Source organism: Botrytis byssoidea, assembly GCF_014898295.1.
Source record: "Botrytis byssoidea strain MUCL 94 chromosome Unknown BBYS_011, whole genome shotgun sequence".
Taxonomy (NCBI): domain Eukaryota; kingdom Fungi; phylum Ascomycota; class Leotiomycetes; order Helotiales; family Sclerotiniaceae; genus Botrytis; species Botrytis byssoidea.
The window spans coordinates 207,322-230,507 of NW_024065852.1; the positions used below are offsets into that span (position 1 = coordinate 207,322).

Consider the following 23,186-nt stretch of genomic DNA (forward strand, 5'->3'; position numbering starts at 1 on the left):
GCGTCTGTCTTGAGATTTCGAATTTTGAAAAATCGGCTAACCTTATCTTGGACTAGCTTATCAAGCAACGCCGACGTACCTTTGGATACCTAAGAGCTATGGGAGGATTATCAACACAGCAAACTAAACTCCTCACAATCACATTTTCTCCACCACATTGAAAGGAACTTGGGTTAGGATATAACATTACCCTTGGATTTTTAATCTCTACGCAAAAGACCAATTCCACGAAACTTCACCCATCAAATCTTCAGCTAAAACACAACCTTACAACATCGTACCTTTCGTCACTCAGCTCTCATCATGGTTCGTATTACATTGTCTGGCATTTATACATTTGACTAACAATCTCGAAGGTCAGCGCAAAGGGGCAAAACTGGGAGAACTATAAGAAGGTATATATTATTATCCAAGCTGCCAGGACTCCTTCTGACAAGTTCGTAGGACTTCGCCGACGACGAGGTTGAGGAGAAGAAGATCACACCTTTATCAGATGAGTAAGGTTATCCAGGTCATCGCACTACCGCGTACTTTCAGTATTTAACGAAACGTAGAGATATTCAAGTCCTGAAAACCTATGGCGCAGCTCCATATGGCGCCGCGCTAAAGAAACTCGAACAACAGATCAAAGAGAAGCAAACAAGTGTGAATGAGAAGATTGGCGTAAAGGTAGGAGATCAGAATTTATGGCATACACAAGCAGGGCCTAAACTTCCAACAGGAATCAGATACCGGATTGGCGCCACCTCATTTGTGGGATGTAGCAGCAGATAGACAACGGATGTCAGAAGAGCAACCTTTACAAGTTGCAAGATGTACGAAGATTATCCAAGACGAGAAGGATACGGAAAAGAGCAAATATGTCATCAACGTTAAGCAGATCGCGAAATTCGTTGTGAACCTTGGCGACCGTGTCAGTCCTACAGATATTGAGGAAGGAATGAGAGTTGGGTATGCGGAATACGATCTCAAACTATCTACAAAGCTAATCCTATCTCAAATAGTGTCGACCGCAACAAGTACCAAATCTTATTACCCTTACCTCCGAAGATCGATGCTAGCGTTACGATGATGACAGTTGAGGAGAAGCCTGATGTTACATATGGTGATGTTGGAGGTTGCAAGGAACAGGTCGAAAAGCTACGAGAAGTCGTCGAAATGCCACTGTTATCACCAGAACGATTTGTCAACCTTGGTATCGACCCACCCAAAGGTGCTTTACTTTATGGTCCTCCAGGAACTGGAAAAACACTTTGCGCTAGAGCTGTCGCCAACAGAACCGATGCTACATTTATTCGAGTTATTGGTAGTGAGTTGGTGCAGAAATACGTCGGAGAGGGTGCTAGAATGGTTCGTGAATTGTTCGAAATGGCGAGGACGAAGAAGGCTTGTATCATTTTCTTCGATGAGATTGATGCAGTCGGAGGGGCTCGTTTCGATGATGGTGCCGGAGGAGACAACGAAGTCCAAAGAACCATGTTGGAATTGATTACCCAACTTGATGGATTCGACGCGAGAGGAAATATCAAGGTCATGTTCGCTACAAACAGACCTTCTACCCTGGATCCCGCGTTGATGAGACCTGGACGTATCGACAGAAAGATCGAATTCTCGCTACCAGATCTTGAGGGACGAGCAAACATTCTCAGAATCCACGCCAAGAGTATGTCTGTCGAGAGAGACATTAGATGGGAATTGATTTCACGTCTTTGCCCTAACTCTACCGGTGCTGAACTTCGAAGTGTTTGCACAGAAGCAGGAATGTTTGCCATTCGTGCTAGAAGAAAGGTCGCGACAGAAAAGGATTTCTTGAGCGCAGTTGACAAGGTCATCAAGGGTAACTTGAAGTTCAACTCCACTGCCACTTATATGCAATACAACTAGAAGTCTGGTAAAGACTAGCGGGGTGTATATTAGCTGGCGTTGGTGTACAAGATAGCATTAATGAATCAAATATTCATGACCACTTCGTTTAAAACAATTATCCACTTCGCAAAAGTTGAGCAACAAGCAATGAGATTTTAAACTCTTCACATTTGCAGATTTTCAGGGATATTCCGGTGCTCTTATCTGTACTGGTTCGTTTTAGATTACTGCTTGATTTGTCGGAAATTCGGTTGAAAGAAAACAAATTTTGCTGTATCAATATACACGCAAGACGTGCAAATAAAGATCACAAAGTCGCATACTTTGCGTCCTCTTTTTCCTGTCTCTTCTGTCTTAACAATATTAGATCCTCATATTTTCCCTTTTAAAATGGTACCCTCGAGTAGTGGCAAACGGCTTATTATTATGTTTGCTATCGAAGCTAATACAGCTGAATGGTTAATAAGAACACAGGTTAGGAATTGGCTAAAGCTCGAGTTTGGGGTTGAAAGAATGTGCGTTCAACTTGGAAAAGGAAACTGTAGGATTAATTCATGAGAAAATAGCAATACTATACGAATCTTGGGATGCCATGAATTGACTGCAAGAGAACTCATCCCGGAATTCGACGTTTGCGCCAACCCTCCCGTCTTCAAGATAACGGATGGTTCACTTCGGTCCCAAAATGACTTTTTAGATATAGTTAAGAATATTCTTCGAAAAGACTAACTCTAGACAGTCTTGATTCTGATTAAAATCCCGAAAGCATCAGCCCAAGATTAGTTAGTATAGAGAAAAGGCATTCAAGTTCAGAAAGCTCCCATCACATATGCATATTCATTAAAAAGCCTGTACACCTCAACCCATGGAGTCAGGAAGGTCGGGATCCATTCATTCAGCCACTCTCCTTCATACGAACACATATGAGCTGCCTTGCAGTACTCCCAATAGTCAGGAAACCATCCACAATGAGCCCAGTCGATGATTGCAAGCACACGAGGCGGCGTTGCAGGGGAAATGATGATATTGCCTCGACTCAAGTCCCCATGCGTTAGTTTAATCGACCCGTCATCTGGTAGATGCTCTCTCCAAGGGTCCTTGAAGTTCTCCGGGAGCGTAAAAGGAAGCCAGGGTAGTGAAGAAAAGTAGTCGTTAAATTGTTCAATAATTGCAAATGGGCCGCCAGGAGGTTGGTTCTCAAGTATGATATCTGAAAGATGACCCCGACTGAGAGAGCCTATGAAGAAGTTAGACATTGAGAACGGTGCTAAAGTCTTCATGTATTTCAATAACATACCGATGAAAGGATCCTGAGGATCTTGCTCCACGCTCCGCAGCGATGATACTATCTTCTTTAGCTGTTCGCAAACACTAGTTTTGTCAGAGTCATTCATGGAATCCCACTGGTGTTTCAATGTGACTCCTCGTATCAACTCCATGTATATAAACACATAATCCCCATCAGTTCTCCATCCATAGATTTCTGGGACAGGAACTTCACCCCCAAGATCCTTTTTGATGATCCAAAGACACTGTGCTTCAGCAATCTTAACATAACGACCAAATTTAACAAGAAGATTCAAGTGTTCGAAAATGACAGGAGGAGGTCGGGATTCCCTCGGCCCGTCGCCAGATAATGCGAAAACTTCTGCTGGTGCGGGCAAACACTGGCCACGTTCATTTTGAAAAAATGAAGAATTAAGAAAGTCCATCGAGGACGCTCTACCACCTGGAAGGTCACTGGCACGAATCTTGAGGTTGGTAGACATTTAAATGGAATTGGGATGTGGTGAGCTTGATGATTGGAAAAGCAAATAATTAAATGTTATAATGAAATAAATTCACCAGTATCAAAAGACGTGTGGATATAAATCATCTCACACAGATTTGAGGGGACTAGTTGGATCATTAAAATTGTTGTGGTCTACGCGGCCTGATGGGTTGAGCAATAACGACCATCAATCAGGGACATCGGATTTTCATAAAGGATTCCCTAGAAACCTGATGCCTAATTGCAATTCTATTCAATCTTATTTACTAACAAGTCTACCTAAACCATGGATCTATTACACACGTGATGAACCTTCTATTGAGGTAGAAGTAATAATGACCAAGTAGTACTTACCTACTCAGTGCACTTCACACGAGGGGAGTTTCGCGTGCTCTTTTCAAGTACTAAATTTAGCAATACGTCGTATTCTCAATCCGCACATTGAGTTTACAATGTGCATCTTCTATCTCCTTCATCGAGACCAACTATTCGCAGTCCAGTTCACGGAAAGGCAGCCCGTGGTTGGTTTCCTCCAATGGTTCGATGATGAATGTAGTACTAATGTATCCTCCTTCTTTTCTTTTCTTTTCATGAATTTGATTTATAAATTTCTTCTTCTGGTTAGTTTGCAGATTTATATATAGTGAGTGGAAGAATGTTACCAGAGCACAAGACGTTGATTCACCGGTAATACAGGCAGCAGCGAAATTATGGCAAATGATGGGATTGGATGTTCTTTCCCGATCATAGATGTCAGATCTTACATGCCTTGACAAGTGAAGGGCTTGACGAGCGAAGGGCGTGTCGATACAATCACCGGTTTCAATACATCGTCATAAAAGAATATCGCAATCTCTTATATTTGATGATGTCTCCAAAAGGAGCTATCATTCACTCATGTCCTGTTTCATTTTATTCTCATCAAAACTTCTATCAAGTTTGTTAGTCAATATTGATCCATCCCCATGTTCTCATTCAAACCCATCATGCTATCAAAACCTAAAAGTTACACTATCTTTGCCTCTCTTATTTCTCTGGGTGGTTTCCCCAATGGCTACGATACAGGATCCATCGGTGCAATCACAAGTATGCCATCTTTTACCTCAAAAATAGGAGATCTATCGCCCCTACTCCATGGTTTCACAGTTTCATTAATCATGATGACTGGAGCTATGCCCTCTATTTTCGGTGGTAAACTGGCTGAGAGAAATGGCCATCTTTATGTGATTATGGCTGGATCGCTTATTTTTGCATTCGGAACGGGAATGGAAGCTGGTGCAGATGGATTGGGGGTTCTGTTGGCGGGAAGAGCACTCGCTGGTTTAGGTGAGGGCTTGTGGTTGGGGTGTGTTAGTGTGTGAGTTTGATTGAGGGACTGGAATTTAATGATTTGTAGTATTTCTAACATCATGCTAGATATATCACTGAGACAGCTCCATGTGCATCGCGAGGAATGCTCGTTTCGCTACCACAATTCATGTGCACAGCTGGTGTTTGCGCAGGATAATTTACTTGTTTTGGTTCTGCCCGTTTGGAGTCATCGATGTCGTGGCGAGCACCATTCATTATCCAATCGTTACTTGCTGTCGTCCTCGCAGCCTTCTGTGCTTGCTTGCCAGATTCGCCAAGATAGCTGCTTCACAAGTGGAGAAGGGAAGAAGCATTACGGGCACTAGGAAGATTGGGGATTGAGAAAGAAGAAGCAGAGAAAGATATTTTGGTTCCAGTTCCAGTTGCTGTGGATGTGAAGAAGGGAATCAGGGGCTTCTTGAGAATTTTCGAGAAAGAGTATAGGAGCAGAACTTTCTTGGCAGTTTTCTTGTTGGGGGCGTTGCAATTAAGTGGGATTGACGGAGTTTTATATGTGTGCAATCACCTTCACAGATTTTCTAGAATACAGATTTACTGACACGAAATAGTACGCACCAACTCTCTTCGAAACTGCGGGTTTACCCGGGACAACGTCCACGTTTCTCGCTTCGGGTGTGAGTGCCATACTCATGGTCGCCATCACCATCCCAGCTACCCTTTACGTCGATCGATGGGGGCGTCGTACATCCGGTCTTGTTGGCAGTAGCATACTATCCTCGTCGATGTTCATTATCGGCGCACTATATCTTTCGGATTCTGTTCATCCCTATGGGGTTGTACGCTGGATCGTCGTGGTTTTCATTTTTATATTTGCGTTGACGTATTGTGCGACATAGGCAGTCATAGGAAAGATTTATGCTAGCGAGATTCAACCTATGAAGACTAGAAATGAGGCGAATAGTTTGGCTCAGGGGGTGAACTTTGTAAGTATTTGAATACATGATGACATGAAGATGATTGGCTGATGGCTGTCTAGTTCGCAAATTGGTTGGTGGCATTCTTGACACCGATTTTTCTGGCTCATTCTAGTTATGGTGCTTATTTTATGTTTGGAGGCTTCTCATTGCTAGCCGTTTTTGTAATGGCTATCTGGATGCCAGAGACGCGATTGAGGTCTTTAGAGGACATCCAAGCTGGGTTCCAAAGACTCACGACGAAGGGGGGCATCAATGATGAAAATGCTGGTGGAAAGATGAATGGCAAGATGAGGTTGAGGAGATTATTGAAGGGACCGATCTTGGTAGGTGTGGAGACACAGACGGAAGGCGTGGTATCAGGAAGCGGAAGGGATACTAGTGATCTAGGGCCGATGAGGATTGAGTTGAGTAGTGTTTAAGAAAACTTCACGATAGTACTAAATTCGTTGTGATGTCGGATCGGATTCAACGCGGTATCGAATGTCTCACGATGACATCATGAAGGATTTGACATTTGAGTCTAGTATAAACCACAGTATTTGCACTATCCAGACCAAAGAGACAAAAAGCACATCAGAAGCTGATCAATCAAACCTGTATTAATTTTCATATATCATATTTAGATCTTTCACATACATGTAATGATTACAATTTTAGCTCTCTAAATAAACCACCAGTAGACAAATGATTGACAGGGTCTATCGATTTATCTCGACGATCTCGGTCTCCACAGAATTAACCCCTCTTATTTCCCCTCATGAATGAGCGAACGAGACGCGAGGCGAGGTCGATCGATATAAATAAATATACGTCTTGGATTTTAATATATACGATTTCTAAGAAACATAATATAGTATATCAGTACGTGTATTATATCAGTATATGTACCACTTTTATCTCAATGTAGACTTAGTCGATAGATCAAGAATTTTATCAAGGTACATATCACCGATATTATCAAAACCGAGCCTCTTGAAGTTGTATTTTCAAAGCAGATATTCGAATAACGACTCGGTCAAGTAGATCAACCCCAACCGATCCTGAAATATGGCAATGTCAAACACCTCATAATCCTACTGAAACTTTTTCTCAATCTATTTTAGTCAAAAGTCGAATTGCACGCCATCAAAGCAGTTCACCTACACCTATATTCGAGACAGTTGCAGCTTTAGCTAAGGGTACAGAGCTTCGAGCTCATGCGAATCCACCTTTGACTACTGAAATTCGTGGTCTTCGCAAAGCAAATAAAGCGCTTGATAAACGTCGCAGGGCTTAGTACCGGTTTAAGTTTAGAGAAGATTGGTATGTAACTTAGCGAACAATCTAAGAATGCATTTCTCGTTCACCCCGCACTTTTCCATCCATCTGCAGTTAACGAGACAGGAACAGAATCTCCGGGCCAATCAAAGCGATCAATTAACAATACAAACGTCAACTGAGTATCTAGATTTCAACGTTCATATGAATACTAATAGCAAGTGATATGTTTCCATACATGTCATAATGCATTAATTCTGGGTCCCTATATCATCACTTGGTGAAACATTTACCAATGAAAAATTGCAATTAGATATCACTACGTAACTAAACGTGTTCGTACTACATAGCACTATTTCTCATATCTTGGCAATAGCATCATCGCCTTCAATACTTAAACCTTCCAATCTCTGCCAGAATGCTCATAATTTTTGCAACATACCTCTTACATAGTCCTTCAGAGATGAACATTCTCACACGAGCAATCAGCTCAGCAAGTCGACCCGCTCCAATATTATCTTCGATCAAGCGACAAAGTATAACAACACGCGCAACTATGACCACCATCACCGACGCAATCCTCAAGGACCATGCAGAAATCAGACAATACGCGGATGAAATCCGCCAAGCTACGGATGATGACACACGAGCACGCTGGCAGAACCAATTTACGTGGGAATTGGCTCGTCACTCCATCGGAGAGGAATTGGTAGTCTATCCTGCGTTTGCAAAACACCTTGGTGTGCAAGGTCAGAAGATGGCCGATGAAGATCGTGCTGAACATCAAACTGTATGTTTCTCTACCTCTGCAAGCAGTGTGCACTAGCGAGTGCATTTTGAGTTGGCATAGTTGAAAAAGGTAATGACAGAAATTGCAGGTCAAGGAAGCCCTCTACAAACTCCAGAAACTCAAACCATCAGATGAGGACCTGATTCCTACGCTCGATGCACTCATGAAAAACCTCAATGAGCACATCAAAGGCGAGGAAAGCAACGATCTCCCCGCTCTCGAATCAGCCCTTGATAATAACGAATCCCAAGCTATCGCTAAATCTTTTGGTCGCACCAAGGCATTTGTGCCTAGCCGTAGCCATCCCAGTGCTCCCAGCAAACCACCCTTCGAAACGGTTGTTGGATTATTGACAGCGCCAATTGACCACTTGGGTGATCTTTTCAGAAAGTTTCCAGAAAATACTATTAGTCCCAATCCTAGTACGAAGTGAAGGAAATTGGTGATTGATATGAAGGTTGAAGGACTGTTCTGGGAGATAGATGACTGTAGTGGAGGAATTTCTTATGATTGCGGGACTAAAGGAATCTCACGGAATTAGCACGTAACCTTACCTGACACTTATGGCATTATGTATCTGTCTACCTATCGAATGTTCATGCATTACGCAATTATTCAAAATCGAAGGACACTTGTCGCAACTTGTTAGGTTTTTTGGGTGGTAAAGCATATCCATAGATAGGTATACAAGCAAGGCCGCCAGTGGGTGCACGGATTCATGAGATTCTCTATACCTAACAAGTAAAGTATACTAATAAATTATAAACCATGTTATAAATAATTTATAAGTTGGTCAATTGACTAAATCATGGAGTAGTAACTAAACTATTGAACGCGGGACAAAACCTCCGGGACGAACCTAAAACTTATTTAGATCGTTGACATCATCACTTTTGGGCGGATTATCCGGAAGGAGCGAGCGAGCTGTCAAATCGATATCATCATCGTCATCGTCATCGCCAGTAAAACAAAATACCATAAAATACCACCATTTATATAGTTTCCTCACTGCTCTTGTTTGCCTCTTCACAATCTTTTTATTACTGTAAGATTTCACTACAAAAATCCAATTCCCCCCCCCCCCCCTCCACAATCTCACAACTCTACCAAAATATCTCCACCCCTCAACTCATAATGGGCATTTCCCATAGCACCGCGCGATACGTCGCCCCTCTCTCCTTCTTGATCGATTTTGCAGCTCAACAATATGGCATGCTTTCCTCCCCAAACATGAAAGATATTCACGATGCGCATCTTTCATTTTGGTCTCCTCAACCATACGCCATTGCGCTTTTCTTTTTCCCACAACAGATCTTCCAATTGGTATGGCTATATCGATTGTGGAAATTGGATCCGAAGAAAAGTATCAAGGAAAAGGAGGAGGTAGATAAGATGGTGGATTTCGTACCCTTTTATTGTGTGGGGAATTTGTGTATTGCTAGTGAGTATTTCTATTCCAAAACAATGGAAGGGGGGAGGGATGATTAGACGAAAGGAAATATACACCAATGCTAACCAAAACAGCCTGGATGATTTTCTGGAACTCCGCCTCCCTCAAAACCGCAAACATATTCGTTCTTATCAATTCCCTCACCCAACTCTACTACATATTTGCGCGTCAACCAGCTATGAACACACAATCCACCTCTTCCATCCTTACCCATATAGTTTCCAAAACTTTCGCCGGAATCGGTGTTTTGGATCTCCTCCACAATGGATCTGTAGCTTATTTTGACCACGAGGGTCCTTCAACCGCTGTCAAAATCGTCACAGGATTGGGATTTGGTATGTTGGCTAGTAACAGTGATTGGATTTTCGGTGGATGTTTAGTGTATGATTTGGTAGCGTTGGCGGTTGGCCAGAGACAGATTGGAGAGACGGGATGGAGTAATTTATTGGGAGCTTATGCTGTGGGTACGGCGGGCTTGGTGGGATTGAGAAATTGGGCTAGGTGAGTGTGCTTATTCTGTGGGTGGGAACGAAGATGAGGAGCCTGCTGATGGTTTTTTGTAGGCCTCCTTATGTTTCGAAGGTTGACGGATATGAGGCTACCCCGTCTGATGATGAGGATAATATTATTGTCTAGGAAGTAAATTGATAGTGTTGATTGCCTGTGGGAGGATCAACTATTTGTATAATATCACTGTATAATCTGGATTCATACCAGTAATGAATATTTCGAATGACCTAATTCTTGAATCAATACTTCAATCGTGTTACGCACAACCTCATTTGTGTTGGTAAGCAGAAGGACCATGAAGAATTATTATTGACAAGGAAAGTCACTTGAAACCAACACATAAATCCCCATTGACGAGCATGGGCTAGACGGTAGTTTCGAGATCACATGAGCTTCACCACAAAGTTTCCCATCACAACATTTCAAAGCATCAGTTCATACCCGCCGAAACCAAAATCCGATTCTTCATTCCAGAAGTCACAGCATCAAAAATCGTACTATGATTGAAAAGCCACTTCCATATGTACAGAGAACCATCGCGATATGTACAATGTTGACATCCTGTCCAGCCAGCCATCCATCCCTCCATTCGCTTGTCGAATAACTATCCACCTTTTCCCTTTTCTTCCAAGCCTGGAAATCCTCACACACATTGCGAGTAATAAGCATGCAAAACCGTGCACGTGTAAGGCGAGGCGCACTATAAAAACGATTAGCATTAGCCATGACGATAGAATACCCAACAAGCAACAGCAACAAAAGACAGCAAGTAACAATTAACAAAATCCAAGACGCAAAAAAAGAAATTCTCAACTCACAACTGTAGAACCCGACCATCCAGTTCCACCACACTGTCCATAACGCGCGACGGGCGTTCCCGTTCCGCCACTTGCAGCACTGGTGGTGGTCGAACTCGTACTGGCCGTTGCGCCCACACTCGTGCTCTTACTTGTGCTCGCAGTTGTTGAAGATGTAGAGCCAGCCGCGCCGGTTGAACTCGCCCAGGTAGGGACTGCACTTGGACCTGTGGGGGTCTCGTTGATGGCGTCGTTGGCACGTACGCAACCGCTTTTAGCGGTGAGCGCAGCGGGACATGCGACTTGTTGGAAGGTGATGGCAGGATTGTCGGCGTTGAGGAACCAATCGAAGCGCCAGTAGCAGCCAGCTTGGAGGGCGGCGGGGAGTGAGGCGCATTGGGTGCGGTTGGAGAGACCGCCGTATTGGGCACCCCACGCTGATGCGGGTGTTGATGGGTATTGATGTGTGCAGGCGTCGAAGATACCGAACCCACCACCGGGAATCTGGTAGGGGAGCATTAGTGAGATGTTCATGTGTTTGAGTGATTGGGTGAGGAGAATGTAAACATACAGCAAGATCGAATTGGTTACTTCCTAAATCTCCACCTGTGTTGGTAGCCTGGACAATCATCTGTTTACCAGCCACTGGTCCGCTAGTAAATGTCAATTGATAACAAGCACAGCACCAACTCGCCTCCGTTCCACCTGAGATCGTCGTAGCTGCAAAGCCATAACTCAGTGTATTTGAGACTGCCCAAGGTGTTTGTGAGCCACACATGAATGCAGTACCAGAGGAAGAAGCACAGTAAGAGGCAGCATCGTAATCGGTGAGTGGGTTGTTCGAGATGTCGCAGGAACTGACCGGGTTGGAACCAGTGGCTAGAGTAGCTTTCTTGGACCAACCGCAGGATGCTTTACAGCAATCCCAATAACGGGTTGTTGTACCACTTCCGGAAGCTTGAGCGTGGATGAGTGCGGGTAGAAGAGAGGAGAAAAGAGCAGAGAGAACGAGATTGGCCCTCATTGTTAATAAGCTTGCGTGAGTTTGTTGCAGTATGCCTTTTACAAAAAAAGCTGGAGAGCCCTGCACTTTTTGAAAGTCGGACTGGAATGTACTTGAGCAAAGAAGAGAACGCACATTAATTGTACAGGCAATATAAGAATCTCGGGGCAACCCATTTATACTAAAAAATAGTGAATACAAACTATCAAACCACCCTAGAAATATACCCTGCAAAACTCCAAGTATGCCCAGACATTTCCAGTAATCAATGCCGTCTAACCTAAGTGTTTACACAATTCCCCAGATTATCGTTGAACTATCTGGGGTGCATATGTGAGATTTGATATTAATACTAGGAAATGACGGGCCGGGAAATGATGAAGTTGATGAACTCGTGATTTTGCCTCAATTTATCCGGTTCGCTTGAACGGGAGTTGGGAGGCTAGTGGATCTTACGCGGATGCCACGTATTGACTAGTGAGAAAAGGACTTCGCTTGAAGGATTATATACTTTATAGGTTCAAGATAATATGGAGACTTCCGAAAATCCATTTGAATTCTTCGTCACATGCCCACCGTTATACACAGTTTAGTTTGAGGGCTAACGGAAGTATCGGGTGAATATGTAAGGACGTTAGTTCTTGAAGTCCTGAAGTAGAGAATGAAGCCGGGCCCAAGCTATTATTCGGGATTTGATGGATATACCAGCAGTGAGTTAAAAGAGAGGCTGCAGGGTATACATAGATACTTCGTCTTATCTATGCTCCACTCGCCGGACCTATAATCTGAACCCGACAACAATCCCGAATTTTCTGGTAATTCTCGCCGGAACATTGATTCTGGGCTGTTATGACTGCAACCTTCACTATCGAAGTTGTGAAAAAAAAACCCAAAAAGCTTATGGTCATGCCACATTTCCAGCTAGATAAACAGAAAGTACTGCTATCATTTGAATGTCTGTCTTCTCGCATTTCAACTTTCATACAGCTCAGAACCTAGTGATCCACCGAAACAACACAGAACGAGATAAAAATCTGTGTATTTGCACTGTACCTTGATAGGTAGGTATCGTATGATAAAAACATAATCCCGCCGCACAGTAAATAAATCTTATTCCCTGGGTTCAGTGCTTAAGGGCATGGCGATGCATTCAATCTCAATATTGACACCCTTCGGCAACTCCTTAACGGCTACACAACTTCTCGCTGGTTTGTGAGTGATCCACTTTTCATACTCTTCGTTCATTTCGGCGAAATCTTTCATGTCTGTCAAGAAAACTTGGACCTTAACAATTCTATCGAGGGAGGACTTGGCAGTGACCAGAACTTCTTGGAGGTTTTTGAGAACTGCTTCCGTCTTTTCACGCATTGTTCCCTCTACGAGATTTCCTTCAAAATCTGCGGGGAGTTGACCGGAGACAAAGACACCGAAAGGTGTCTGCACAGCGTGGGACTGTCGTTCCAAGGGATTGATTAATACGGATGAACATTCAAATTCTATTCGAACAATGCTGACTTACGTACGGACCAATTGCTGTAGCAGGCTTAGTATCTAGTCTTGTAAACTCAATCTAAAAACTTACGAGCTGGGAGATTTGCGCTATTGATTGTTGTAATAGACCTCTTAGACTGGCCACTTAAACTCGCTTCTTTCTTTCCATACTTGTGTCTACTACATCTCAAGTACGACCAATCTCTAGCTGAGATTGTGTTATGAGCTCTCAAAGTATGTGTCGTCGAAATCGTACTTCGCTGAGGTGTTGGAACGAGAGTTGTGGTCAGCGAGGAACGACTAGTTAAGCTGATGGCACCGTATCTGGGCAAGATTCTTGAGAACATCTTTTCTCCGTGGCATCAATATGACTCTTGTTCGGATTGGGGATACAGTGGGAGTCTCGTATAGCAACAAAGTATTTTTACTCCAGCTACCGGTATTGTAACTGATTATAACTGAGACACTTGAATTGGAGCAGTTGTAAGAGCTCTTATCTTCTTCTCTTATCTTCACGTGATGGGGCTAATTTTAGACTCGTATATTTCTTTTTGTACCTTCCGACTTGGTCTCAAGGTTAATAAGTACCGGTCAATTACTAGGTATGAATATAAAAATGTAAATGTTGATCTCGAATATTGATCTGTAAATCTGTAAATTTGAATAGTTATATATACAAAAATAACATAAACATGTTCCGTTTCAATAAGAGCAAATCTATTTTATACCCCTGAGTTGATCAAACAAATGATGATGAAGCTAAAGCTCACGTTAAACAGGCGAGATTCTTAACAAAGTGTCCTATTCTTACGCGGCTTAAATTTGGAGTAATAATTTCAACCCGTTTCTGTCAAGGGGGCTTCAATTTCTTTAAAAAGTCAATCAACACGAGAGACAACAATTCATTACTGCTGGTCTCTTTTGAGATCAATGCTATCTTCTTACACTCTCTAAAAAAGTTGCTGTGAAGCACTCTTGTAAGTTGTTCCCAGTTTTGACACAGTTGCATCGTTTTATCATAGCTCCTGCAACCACCCTTCGCATAGGTACATATGGCTAATCTGCATTTCGTCCCTTAGAACCTCTTATACTCTTTAAACTTCAATATGTCTTCTCAAGGTTCCGTTCGAAAACGGAAAGGTGGTTCAGTTCCACCTCAAGCAAAAGATGCCTCTACTGTTGCGGCGCCGCATCCTGAGCTCGATGCTCTGGTGAAAGATTTACAAACCAAAACCGGGCCAGAGTGGGATTACAGGATTGCATTGACGATCATTACAATTCTGGCATTCGTCACAAGATTCTGGGGAATCAGTCACCCCAATGAGGTGGTGTTTGACGAGGTTCATTTTGGCAAGGTAATTTACATTATGTTCCTCCCTTCAAAGTTATAGCATTTCTGACCCATTATTCAATAGTTTGCTTCATATTACCTTGAGCGAACCTACTTCTTCGATGTTCATCCTCCTTTTGGGAAGCTTCTTTTCGCCCTGATGGGTTGGTTTGTGGGATACGATGGACATTTCCATTTCGAAAACATTGGAGATTCATACATCGACAACAAGGTTCCATACGTGGCTTTCCGCGCAATGCCTGCTCTTCTGGGAGCTTTGACAGTCCCAACTGTCTTCGCCATCATGTGGGAATCTGGTTACACTCTACCTGCCTGCGTCCTCTCCGCTTCGTTGGTACTATTCGATAATGCGCATATTGGGCAAACCCGTTTGATCTTATTGGATGCCACCCTTGTTCTTGCAATGGCATGCAGTCTTCTCTGCTACATCAAATTCTATAAACTCCGACATATTCCATTTTCGAGAAAGTGGTGGAAGTGGCTCCTTTTGACTGGATTCGCCTTGAGTTGCGACATCTCCACCAAATATGTTGGTACATTCGCATTCGTTACAATCGGTTCTGCAGTCGCAATTGACCTGTGGAGTTTGCTGGATATCAATCGCCGTCAGGGTGCTTTGAGCTTACCAGAATTTGGCAAGCATTTCGCCGCTCGCGCCGTTGCTCTCATTATTGTACCTTTCCTGTTCTACCTGTTTTGGTTCCAAGTTCATTTCGCAATCTTGACCAAGTCTGGTCCAGGTGATGATTTCATGTCTCCTGAATTCCAAGAGACTCTTAGCGACAACGCCATGACCGCAAACGCTGTTACTATCAATTACTTTGATAACATTCAAATCAAGCATAAGGAAACACACGGATACCTCCACAGTCATCCCGATACATATCCTCTTAGATATGATGATGGCAGAGTTTCCAGTCAAGGTCAACAAGTCACTGGTTATCCTTATGCCGATGCAAACAATCACTGGCAAATCATTCCTGCAGGCACATTTGAAGAAGTCGAAGGCCGCCCTGTCAAGAACAATGAAGTTGTTAGATTGAGACACGTTATTACAAACACAATGCTCTTGTCCCACGATGTTGCTTCTCCATATTACCCAACAAACCAAGAATTTACAACAGTTTCCATCGAAGATGCATTAGGTGAGCGTCTAAACGATACTCTCTTTGAACTTCGAATCGAAAACGGCAAACCACGCCAAGATTTCAAGAGTCTCCAAGGACAATTCAAGCTTATTCATTGGCCAAGCAAGGTTGCCATGTGGACACACACAACCCCTCTACCAGACTGGGCCTACAAACAACAAGAAATCAACGGAAATAAGAACTTGGCCCAAAGCTCTAACATCTGGTATGTGGATGAGATACCATCTATTCCAAAGGACTCTCCACGTCTCATTAAGGAGGAACGTAAGGTTAAGAGCGTTCCATTTTTGAAGAAATGGTTCGAGTTGCAACGAGCAATGTTCTACCACAACAATGCTTTGACTAGCAGCCATCCATATGCTAGCGAACCTTTTGTTTGGCCATTCCTATTAAGAGGTGTTAGTTTCTGGACTCAAAATGACACCAGACAACAAATCTACTTTTTAGGAAACCCCCTTGGCTGGTGGTTGGCAAGTAGTTTACTTGCAGTTTATGCTGGAATTTGGGCTGCTGATCAATTGTCATTACGCCGTGGAGTTGATGCATTAGATAACCGTGAGTTTTATCCTCGCTTCGCTTCAAGACTTAACTAACGATAATTATAGGTACCCGATCCCGTCTTTACAATTCCACCGGTTTCTTTTTCCTTGCTTGGGCAACACATTACCTACCATTTTACCTTATGGGTCGTCAACTGTTCTTGCATCATTATTTACCTGCTCACTTAGCATCATGTTTGATCACCGGTGCACTACTTGAGTTCATTTTCAACGTAGAGCCTATCATGGATGATGTTCCATCAGGAGTCGCGAAGAAAGCAGGTGCAGTCAAGAAGCATCTTCCAGCACGTGAAAAGCTCGCTGGACAGAACTTGATGATGTCCTGGGCTGCAGTTGGAGTCATTCTTTCTGTTGTACTTTTCGGATGGTACTATTTCCTACCATTGACATACGGTTACCCAGGGCTTAGCGTGCCTGAAGTCAACGCAAGGAAATGGCTGGGATACGATCTTCATTTCGCCAAATAATTGGTGAATTTAAAGTAGATTTCAAGACCCTAGGAGATAATGGGAAAAACGTAACAATATTTTGAGGTGTAGGTGACGGACGGATGGTGAAAATTGAAGTGTGATTTGGAATTTTGACGTTAGCGATGGGGATTTATACAAATATAGATCCTCTAGATGATATCCAAATATAAAGATTTCTTGAATGCTTTCTGCTTCCAAACTGTTACCTCTGTCGGGCTTTCTTTTGCCCAACTATAATGCTGCCACTTGAAATGCTTTTTATACGCTCTCTCTTTTAGAGAAAGTCGATTAGTACTGCAATGACTACAATACCAGTTCGCCCAAAGCTTCCATGGTTGCTAATCATGATCTGTAATTGGAAAAATAAGCGAAAGGTTCCTATTACTCTTCAATATAGACTATCAGCGATTAGCAAGTCGTACTTTATGTGCATATGCGTATTGAATCCAAGTTGCCGTTCTTAATTAGTGTACAAACACTCACTAGCACTAGCCCCTAACTTACGTCATGAGTGTACTAGCGAGGTAAGATATATGTGTTATAGTGCTGGGCATAAGAGTATATCTCGTGAACTCGTGAATTCAACGGGTTTTTACGATCCGGTTTGAAATTTCATGATTTGTAATAGAGGTGAAGAAATGGATAGTCTTTTGTTGCGATTTGATGATCGTGGTTATTTGGTTGTGTTATTTTGATCCTGGGCTCCTCCTTAAATCAACCGAAGAGCTAGCTAGTTGCAGGCGGCAGATTCAACCTAGATCGTATATCAATCTCCACGTAGCAATTGCTATTATCTTCAAGTATGTCGCAAATAGCAAATCCTTACACGAAATCATACCGAAGTTGTTTGTGTTTTGTGATGACCCTATTGGAAGAAGGAAAACAGAGTTGCGGAGATTAAGATCTTCATCTCCAGAGTATGTTGGTGCCTTCCTCCGATGTCCCTTTTTGCAGTCACACAAAAAATTTGATACCAGTAGCCTGCATTCCACAGGTTACTTAATGGGACACCGCGTAAGCGTCATAGAACCAGCTACCTGTGTAAAGAGATTAAAGGAGAGATTTCCCAGCCTTGACTTCTTTAAATATAAATTTGCCTCGTCCGGAGATCGTAACACAGTCGTCTTACCACCCTCGCCCCCAAACATTAAACTCGGGACACAACATTCATACCAACCAACCCTTTGTGAAAGACCAACTCAGCTTTGAATATTTATCAGCTGCAGCAAACTCTCACTCTTTATCTCCAATTCAGTTCATTTGCTGATTCATAATCATAATATCGAAATCGGGATATTCGCGAAGAGGCCGCTCTATGGAGTTGTTATCTCCGGTCCGGGGTCCGGATCCGAAGGATATGGAAAGAGAGGCTCCTTATTCACTGCCTCGTTCTTTCTACTCGTGGATTTGTGGCGAGAAGCGAGTACATATATTTGAGAGTTCGCATTGTAGAAAGTGAAAATCGCAATATTCAACTGCTTCTTCTGGCGCTCGATACATACAAACCACCACTACTTCCCCTTCACACAAACAACCAATTTTCAAACAATCAACACCCACAAGAGAAAGAATCTTGATCGAAAAAATGCATTTCCTCATCTTAGGTGCATCTGGTAGAACAGGAAGTCTTGTACTTGCTGAAGCTCTCTCACAAAGTAAGTATACTTCATCCCCTTACCCCGGTCCCAAGCCAAGCATTTCAGTACCCCACCTCCATCCATAAAAGCCTACCAAGAATCCCCATTCGCTAACCCCTAACCCACCAGACCACACCGTCACAGCACTCGCACGCAATCCTTCTTCCATTCCCGAAGCGCCCGGCCTCACAATCATAAAAGGCACACCATCCTCCTCCTCGGATCTCACAACCGCCTTTACCAGCGGTCCCAAGATCGACGCGGTTCTTGTCACCCTCTCATCTAGCCGGGCGTCGGATTCCCCCTTCGCAGCATCGACTTCTTCTCCTGATTTCCTTAAAAATGTCATCTCGACAGTGACGCAGTCAATGGCTGCTCATAGTGTCAAGAAAATAGTCTATATGTCTGCTTTTGGAGTGGGTTCTTCGAACGGTGCACTTTGGTTACCAATGCGTTTACTTATTAATAATTCGACTATGGGGAAAGTCGGATTTCAGGATCATGCTGCTGCGGAGGAAGTGCTGAAGACTTCGGGCTTGGAGTACAGTGTTGTGAGAAGTGCGATGTTGAAGGAGGGAGAGAAGAAGAGTATCGTGGAGCATGGGGCTGAGGGAAAGGGAATGGGTCACTTGCCGGGATGTACGAGGAAAAGTGTTGCGGGTTTCATGGTAGAGTTGGCCGAAAGACAGAAGTGGGAGAATAAAGTGGCGGTCATCTGTAATTAGGGTGTTACAGGTGATTGGGAGTGTGATTCCACGGATAATGAATGGATGATACGATAGCATTTGCGGAGCCATTAGGTGTGGGGAAATTTAGATCAGCTAGACAGTTTTGCGTTTTGCTTTTGTTGCTTAGAGAAAGATATCCATTGTTCTAATAATCTATTCGTTGATCATTATTTAAACAAACTCGAAGACACTTCCAGTTATGATTTCGAGAACCTGTTATGCCAATTTGTTATTCAACTCCCTTGTTCAGAGTTCTCTTTTTCCAGCAGTCTACTGGAACACAATGAAATCTCAGAAGAGACGTACTGAAGTCCCAAGTGGCACGATAATTTTCCCGGTGCCCGAATTCCATTCTTCTGACGTAGAGGTATTCTTTAAATGAATAGTACTTTCTTAAAGCTTCTCAGGCACTTCGTACGCCTACCCTATTCTCACACTTCTTTTCGAACGATGACTTTCAGAAGAAACGAAGGAATAATTTTGGAACTCCTTGTTAGTCGCACAGTGATTGATGGATTTTTCGAGTAATTGAATGATTGTCCATAGCCCTGTGGGTAACGTGTCTTTAAAACTCCTCATCAATGAATGCCCGTGGTCTCATTTATCTATCTTTCTCTTTCTCGAAGATCACGTCCGAGCCGCCGGGCGCAACAGTTCCTGGTCGTTTTTCCAGTTCAGGTAGCTTGTCTATCCCATTACAACTCTTCAAGTCGATCAGATCCAAAAAAGCTCTTGCCTCTATCAAATCATATCGGAACATGGCATTGAATAACCCCCTGTATCTCGTCATTGTTGGATCTGAGAAAAGTCCAGAGCAAGTTCGGATCTGTTCGTAACATATAACTTTTTCGTCATAAATTTTTGCCGCTATTTCATTGTCGTCGTTATTAGACATATCTAATCTTCCCCCGTATTGAAAGCAAAAGCGCTGATATAAATCATTTCTCTTATTCCTGTTAAGATGCATGATTTCTATGTGAAATGTTAATATGGAAACATAAATTTCAGATGAAGAAGTTTTCATACCCATTATACTTCTGAACCTATTTAACGGACACCATTTCATCCATTGTTCATCAAGCTGCGTTTGTAAATTAGAAAGCAAGTAATTCTTTATGACAAATTGGTATTTCCCATTCGTAGTTATTGATGGATATCCATGCCCATAAGATAGCACGAAGCAGCCAGGTGCAGCCACACCTCTGGATCCAAGGCAAGATCGTAGGTATCTCCATTCGTCTCCCGGAGGGGTATTTGTTAGTAATGCAATCTGTAAATGGAGGCAGGCAACAATAATAACCAGCTTCCACTTGAGCATTTCGTCCATTTTCTGGTTTGATCTGGCTATCTTAGCCGCGTTGGTGACGACCTTTTGAGATTCGCAATATAGACTGGGAAGGCTACAGCCCACATTTACCCTAGCAAGGTAGACCAGAATGCGAGTCTGTAGATATCTGAGCACGTCCGCTGGGAAGTCATCGACCGTTTTGAAATGCATTTGTATCCAAGCTGTGAAGGCCATATCTTTTGCGTAAGATAAATAGGTTTTCACAGAGGGGGCTGGCACCGGGTATAGAGGGGATGCGATAGCAATAATAGCTGCTTTCTGGCAATAAAATAACTTATCGTTTCTATCTGGGGAGATGAGTTGATCCCTGTTATTGGCCAAAAACTCGTCCTTGTCGATAACGACGAATAGCTGTCCGAGTGTAGAAAAGTAATATTCAAAAAATTGAATGCAAACTTTGCCGTTTGGGAATTTTATGAAGCTCTTATGGTCGAGCGCCAGTCTATCTCCTATGGACGGCATCTGAACTCCAAATTCATGTGAAAGTCTTGCTGTCAAGGAATCACGATCAATCTGCTCAGCCGCCCAACTAAATCCATCGGGATTACTATAATACAGAGTCAGTAGAAAACTTGAAAACAAATGAAAGCTCTGCTCATACGCGGGAGATCGCAACGCAGGATCCATCTGTATAAACTGACACCAGAAGAAATCAAGAGATGCAATCACTCAATAATTGATGAATATCCAATATTCTGCTTTATGAAGAAATAAAAACGTCTGAATTCATCAGGTGGAATGAGATATTTTTAAGAGACTCAACGTGAAGAGTAAGTTATGATCAACACAGTTTCTTAGCTGAATGGTTATAAAGAAGGAGCCACATATTAAAATAGTTCGAGAATGACAGAACCTTAAATTGATCACAATAATAAAACAGTGAAAAGTGGAGGTTTGATGAGGTAGAGAAGGCGCCGCAAGTTAGTATGGCCACGGACAAGTTTATCCTAGCCTAACAATGATATTTCATAGATATAAGTCGTAAAGATATTTTCAGTTGAAGAGGAAATTAACACACACTCAGGTCAACGCTAGAGGTTACTGAAGAAGGTGTCATAATTCTTTCCTTTCTTGAATCTCGACACTTATGAAGCAGCAAACTATAAAAGAAGTTGCTCATGACATCCCACGTACAAGGCAGCTACCGCCAATAAAGCATACCCCCTCTTTCCCAAACTACTCAACCTTCATTCCACCATTCTCATCATAGAAGATCTCTCTAACCTTAACACACCTCAAATGGTTCTTTCCTTGACTCAAAGTAGAATCATGATAGAACAACCACCACCGTCCTTGAAATTCCACAATACTATGGTGAGTCGTCCATCCCACCACCGGCTCCAATAATCTCCCTTTGTATACAAATGGCCCTTCAGGCTTGTCTCCTACCGCGTAACACAAGTAATGTGTGTCACCCGTCGAGTATGAAAAATAGTATTTTCCTTTATATTTGTGCATCCACGATGCTTCGAAGAACCTTCTATCATGATCCTCTGCACCGATCTTCTCGCCAGTTTTCTCATCCAAGATAGATATCTCCTGGACAGGAGAAGAGAATGAATGCATATCCTCACTTAATTTTCCCACTCTTGGACCTAGTGCAGGTCCAGTAGTGGGTTCCATGGTGCCGTATTTTTCCCTTTCGAACACCTCATGTTGATTTCCCCAGCACTGAAGCTGACCGCCCCATACTCCTCCAAAATACAGATATCCCTCTCCATCATCATCCACAAAACTACAAGGATCGATACTATAACTTCCCGGAATATAGCTCTCATCGGGAGTAAAAGGGCCTTCAGGTTTATCGCTCTCCGCAACACCGATACGGAAAACACCATCATGGTCGCGAGCTGGGAAATATAGGTAGTATTTTCCATTCTTGGTGCAGGCGTCTGGGGCCCAGAGCTGTTTGGAGGCCCAGGAGACGGAAGAATTAGAGAGAACAACACCGTGATCGGTTACCTGACCGGGGATCGAGGACATTGAGAAGACGTGGTAATCTTCCATTGCATATTGATCTCCATTATCATTGTCTTGGATATCAGTTGGTATGTCATGTGAGGGGTAGATATAGAGAGTGTTGTTGAACACATTAGCCGATGGGTCGGCGGTGTAGATGTGAGTAATAAGAGGTTCTTTGTCAGACATGGTGTACGTAATAGATCAGAAATTGAGACGTTGCAAGTGAGAGAAATAAAAATTGAAGATGAGGAACAGGAGGGGATATTATATGCAGGCACAGGTTGTGGTGGGGGCTCGTTGCATTTATCCATTTATCCATAATGCTGGTTAGTTTAGTTGCGGTTAAATAGGGGTAAATATCTTCAGAGTCGGTCCTTTCGTCCACTCTGATTCGTAGGCTTAATAGAAAAGCTTGGCGATCATAAATCTAAATGACATCAACAATACGGGGCAAAAACTGATTTTAAATTGGTGAAAAGAAATATCGAGACAGCATAGGAAAATCGGGGCATCTAGAAAATCAACCACAGGCCAAGGTTGAAACTAAAAGCCCGAGGAGTTGAGCCACATTGAAACATTGAAGAACGCTTTTGGGACTAAAAATCCGTGATCCTGATGTGCAACCTTTTCCATCTAACTTCTCCAAGGATCCTCGTGGAAGTCGATTTTGTACTCACATTTTCACATGTTGATCCAAGGTTCAAAATTAGAGATCTTCTCATATTGTGATGCAATCAAGGCATATCCAACAGCGTTCCA

At 42.9% G+C, this 23,186-nt stretch overlaps 11 protein-coding genes across 11 annotated transcripts; 6 read left to right on the forward strand and 5 right to left on the reverse strand.

Moving 5' to 3' along the window:
• Positions 1–303: 303 nt before the first annotated feature.
• EAE97_006082 (uncharacterized protein) lies at positions 304–1,884 on the forward strand (the record flags this gene model as incomplete). Its single annotated transcript, XM_038876595.1, has 6 exons — positions 304–306; positions 357–395; positions 445–497; positions 555–669; positions 722–951; positions 1,005–1,884. The coding sequence occupies 6 exons, from the start codon at positions 304–306 to the stop codon at positions 1,882–1,884; spliced, it is 1,320 nt and encodes a 439-aa protein (XP_038732302.1).
• A 791-nt stretch (positions 1,885–2,675) lies between these two features.
• EAE97_006083 (uncharacterized protein) lies at positions 2,676–3,635 on the reverse strand (the record flags this gene model as incomplete). Its single annotated transcript, XM_038876596.1, has 2 exons — positions 2,676–3,103; positions 3,164–3,635. 2 exons carry the CDS (start codon positions 3,633–3,635, stop codon positions 2,676–2,678), a joined length of 900 nt encoding a protein of 299 aa, XP_038732303.1.
• Positions 3,636–4,623: 988 nt separating this feature from the next.
• On the forward strand, positions 4,624–6,344 carry EAE97_006084 (uncharacterized protein; the record flags this gene model as incomplete). Its single annotated transcript, XM_038876597.1, has 6 exons — positions 4,624–4,994; positions 5,054–5,129; positions 5,283–5,501; positions 5,557–5,784; positions 5,845–5,931; positions 5,985–6,344. 6 exons carry the CDS (start codon positions 4,624–4,626, stop codon positions 6,342–6,344), a joined length of 1,341 nt encoding a protein of 446 aa, XP_038732304.1.
• A 1,301-nt stretch (positions 6,345–7,645) lies between these two features.
• Positions 7,646–8,405, forward strand: EAE97_006085 (uncharacterized protein; the record flags this gene model as incomplete). The annotated part of the gene is made up of 2 exons (XM_038876598.1): positions 7,646–7,972; positions 8,061–8,405. The coding sequence occupies 2 exons, from the start codon at positions 7,646–7,648 to the stop codon at positions 8,403–8,405; spliced, it is 672 nt and encodes a 223-aa protein (XP_038732305.1).
• Positions 8,406–9,106: 701 nt separating this feature from the next.
• Positions 9,107–10,058, forward strand: EAE97_006086 (uncharacterized protein; the record flags this gene model as incomplete). The annotated part of the gene is made up of 3 exons (XM_038876599.1): positions 9,107–9,413; positions 9,497–9,923; positions 9,986–10,058. 3 exons carry the CDS (start codon positions 9,107–9,109, stop codon positions 10,056–10,058), a joined length of 807 nt encoding a protein of 268 aa, XP_038732306.1.
• Positions 10,059–10,313: 255 nt separating this feature from the next.
• On the reverse strand, positions 10,314–11,753 carry EAE97_006087 (uncharacterized protein; the record flags this gene model as incomplete). Its single annotated transcript, XM_038876600.1, has 3 exons — positions 10,314–10,632; positions 10,751–11,233; positions 11,301–11,753. The coding sequence occupies 3 exons, from the start codon at positions 11,751–11,753 to the stop codon at positions 10,576–10,578; spliced, it is 993 nt and encodes a 330-aa protein (XP_038732307.1). The 3' UTR covers positions 10,314–10,575.
• A 1,089-nt stretch (positions 11,754–12,842) lies between these two features.
• On the reverse strand, positions 12,843–13,570 carry EAE97_006088 (uncharacterized protein; the record flags this gene model as incomplete). The annotated part of the gene is made up of 3 exons (XM_038876601.1): positions 12,843–13,184; positions 13,252–13,265; positions 13,315–13,570. The coding sequence occupies 3 exons, from the start codon at positions 13,568–13,570 to the stop codon at positions 12,843–12,845; spliced, it is 612 nt and encodes a 203-aa protein (XP_038732308.1).
• Positions 13,571–14,329: 759 nt separating this feature from the next.
• EAE97_006089 (uncharacterized protein) lies at positions 14,330–16,749 on the forward strand (the record flags this gene model as incomplete). The annotated part of the gene is made up of 3 exons (XM_038876602.1): positions 14,330–14,578; positions 14,639–16,277; positions 16,328–16,749. The coding sequence occupies 3 exons, from the start codon at positions 14,330–14,332 to the stop codon at positions 16,747–16,749; spliced, it is 2,310 nt and encodes a 769-aa protein (XP_038732309.1).
• Positions 16,750–18,337: 1,588 nt separating this feature from the next.
• Positions 18,338–19,114, forward strand: EAE97_006090 (uncharacterized protein; the record flags this gene model as incomplete). Its single annotated transcript, XM_038876603.1, has 2 exons — positions 18,338–18,407; positions 18,519–19,114. 2 exons carry the CDS (start codon positions 18,338–18,340, stop codon positions 19,112–19,114), a joined length of 666 nt encoding a protein of 221 aa, XP_038732310.1.
• A 604-nt stretch (positions 19,115–19,718) lies between these two features.
• On the reverse strand, positions 19,719–21,092 carry EAE97_006091 (uncharacterized protein; the record flags this gene model as incomplete). The annotated part of the gene is made up of 3 exons (XM_038876604.1): positions 19,719–20,089; positions 20,144–21,012; positions 21,067–21,092. 3 exons carry the CDS (start codon positions 21,090–21,092, stop codon positions 19,719–19,721), a joined length of 1,266 nt encoding a protein of 421 aa, XP_038732311.1.
• Positions 21,093–21,641: 549 nt separating this feature from the next.
• On the reverse strand, positions 21,642–22,613 carry EAE97_006092 (uncharacterized protein; the record flags this gene model as incomplete). The annotated part of the gene is made up of 1 exon (XM_038876605.1): positions 21,642–22,613. One exon carries the CDS (start codon positions 22,611–22,613, stop codon positions 21,642–21,644), a length of 972 nt encoding a protein of 323 aa, XP_038732312.1.
• Between the last annotated feature and the right edge of the window lie 573 nt (positions 22,614–23,186).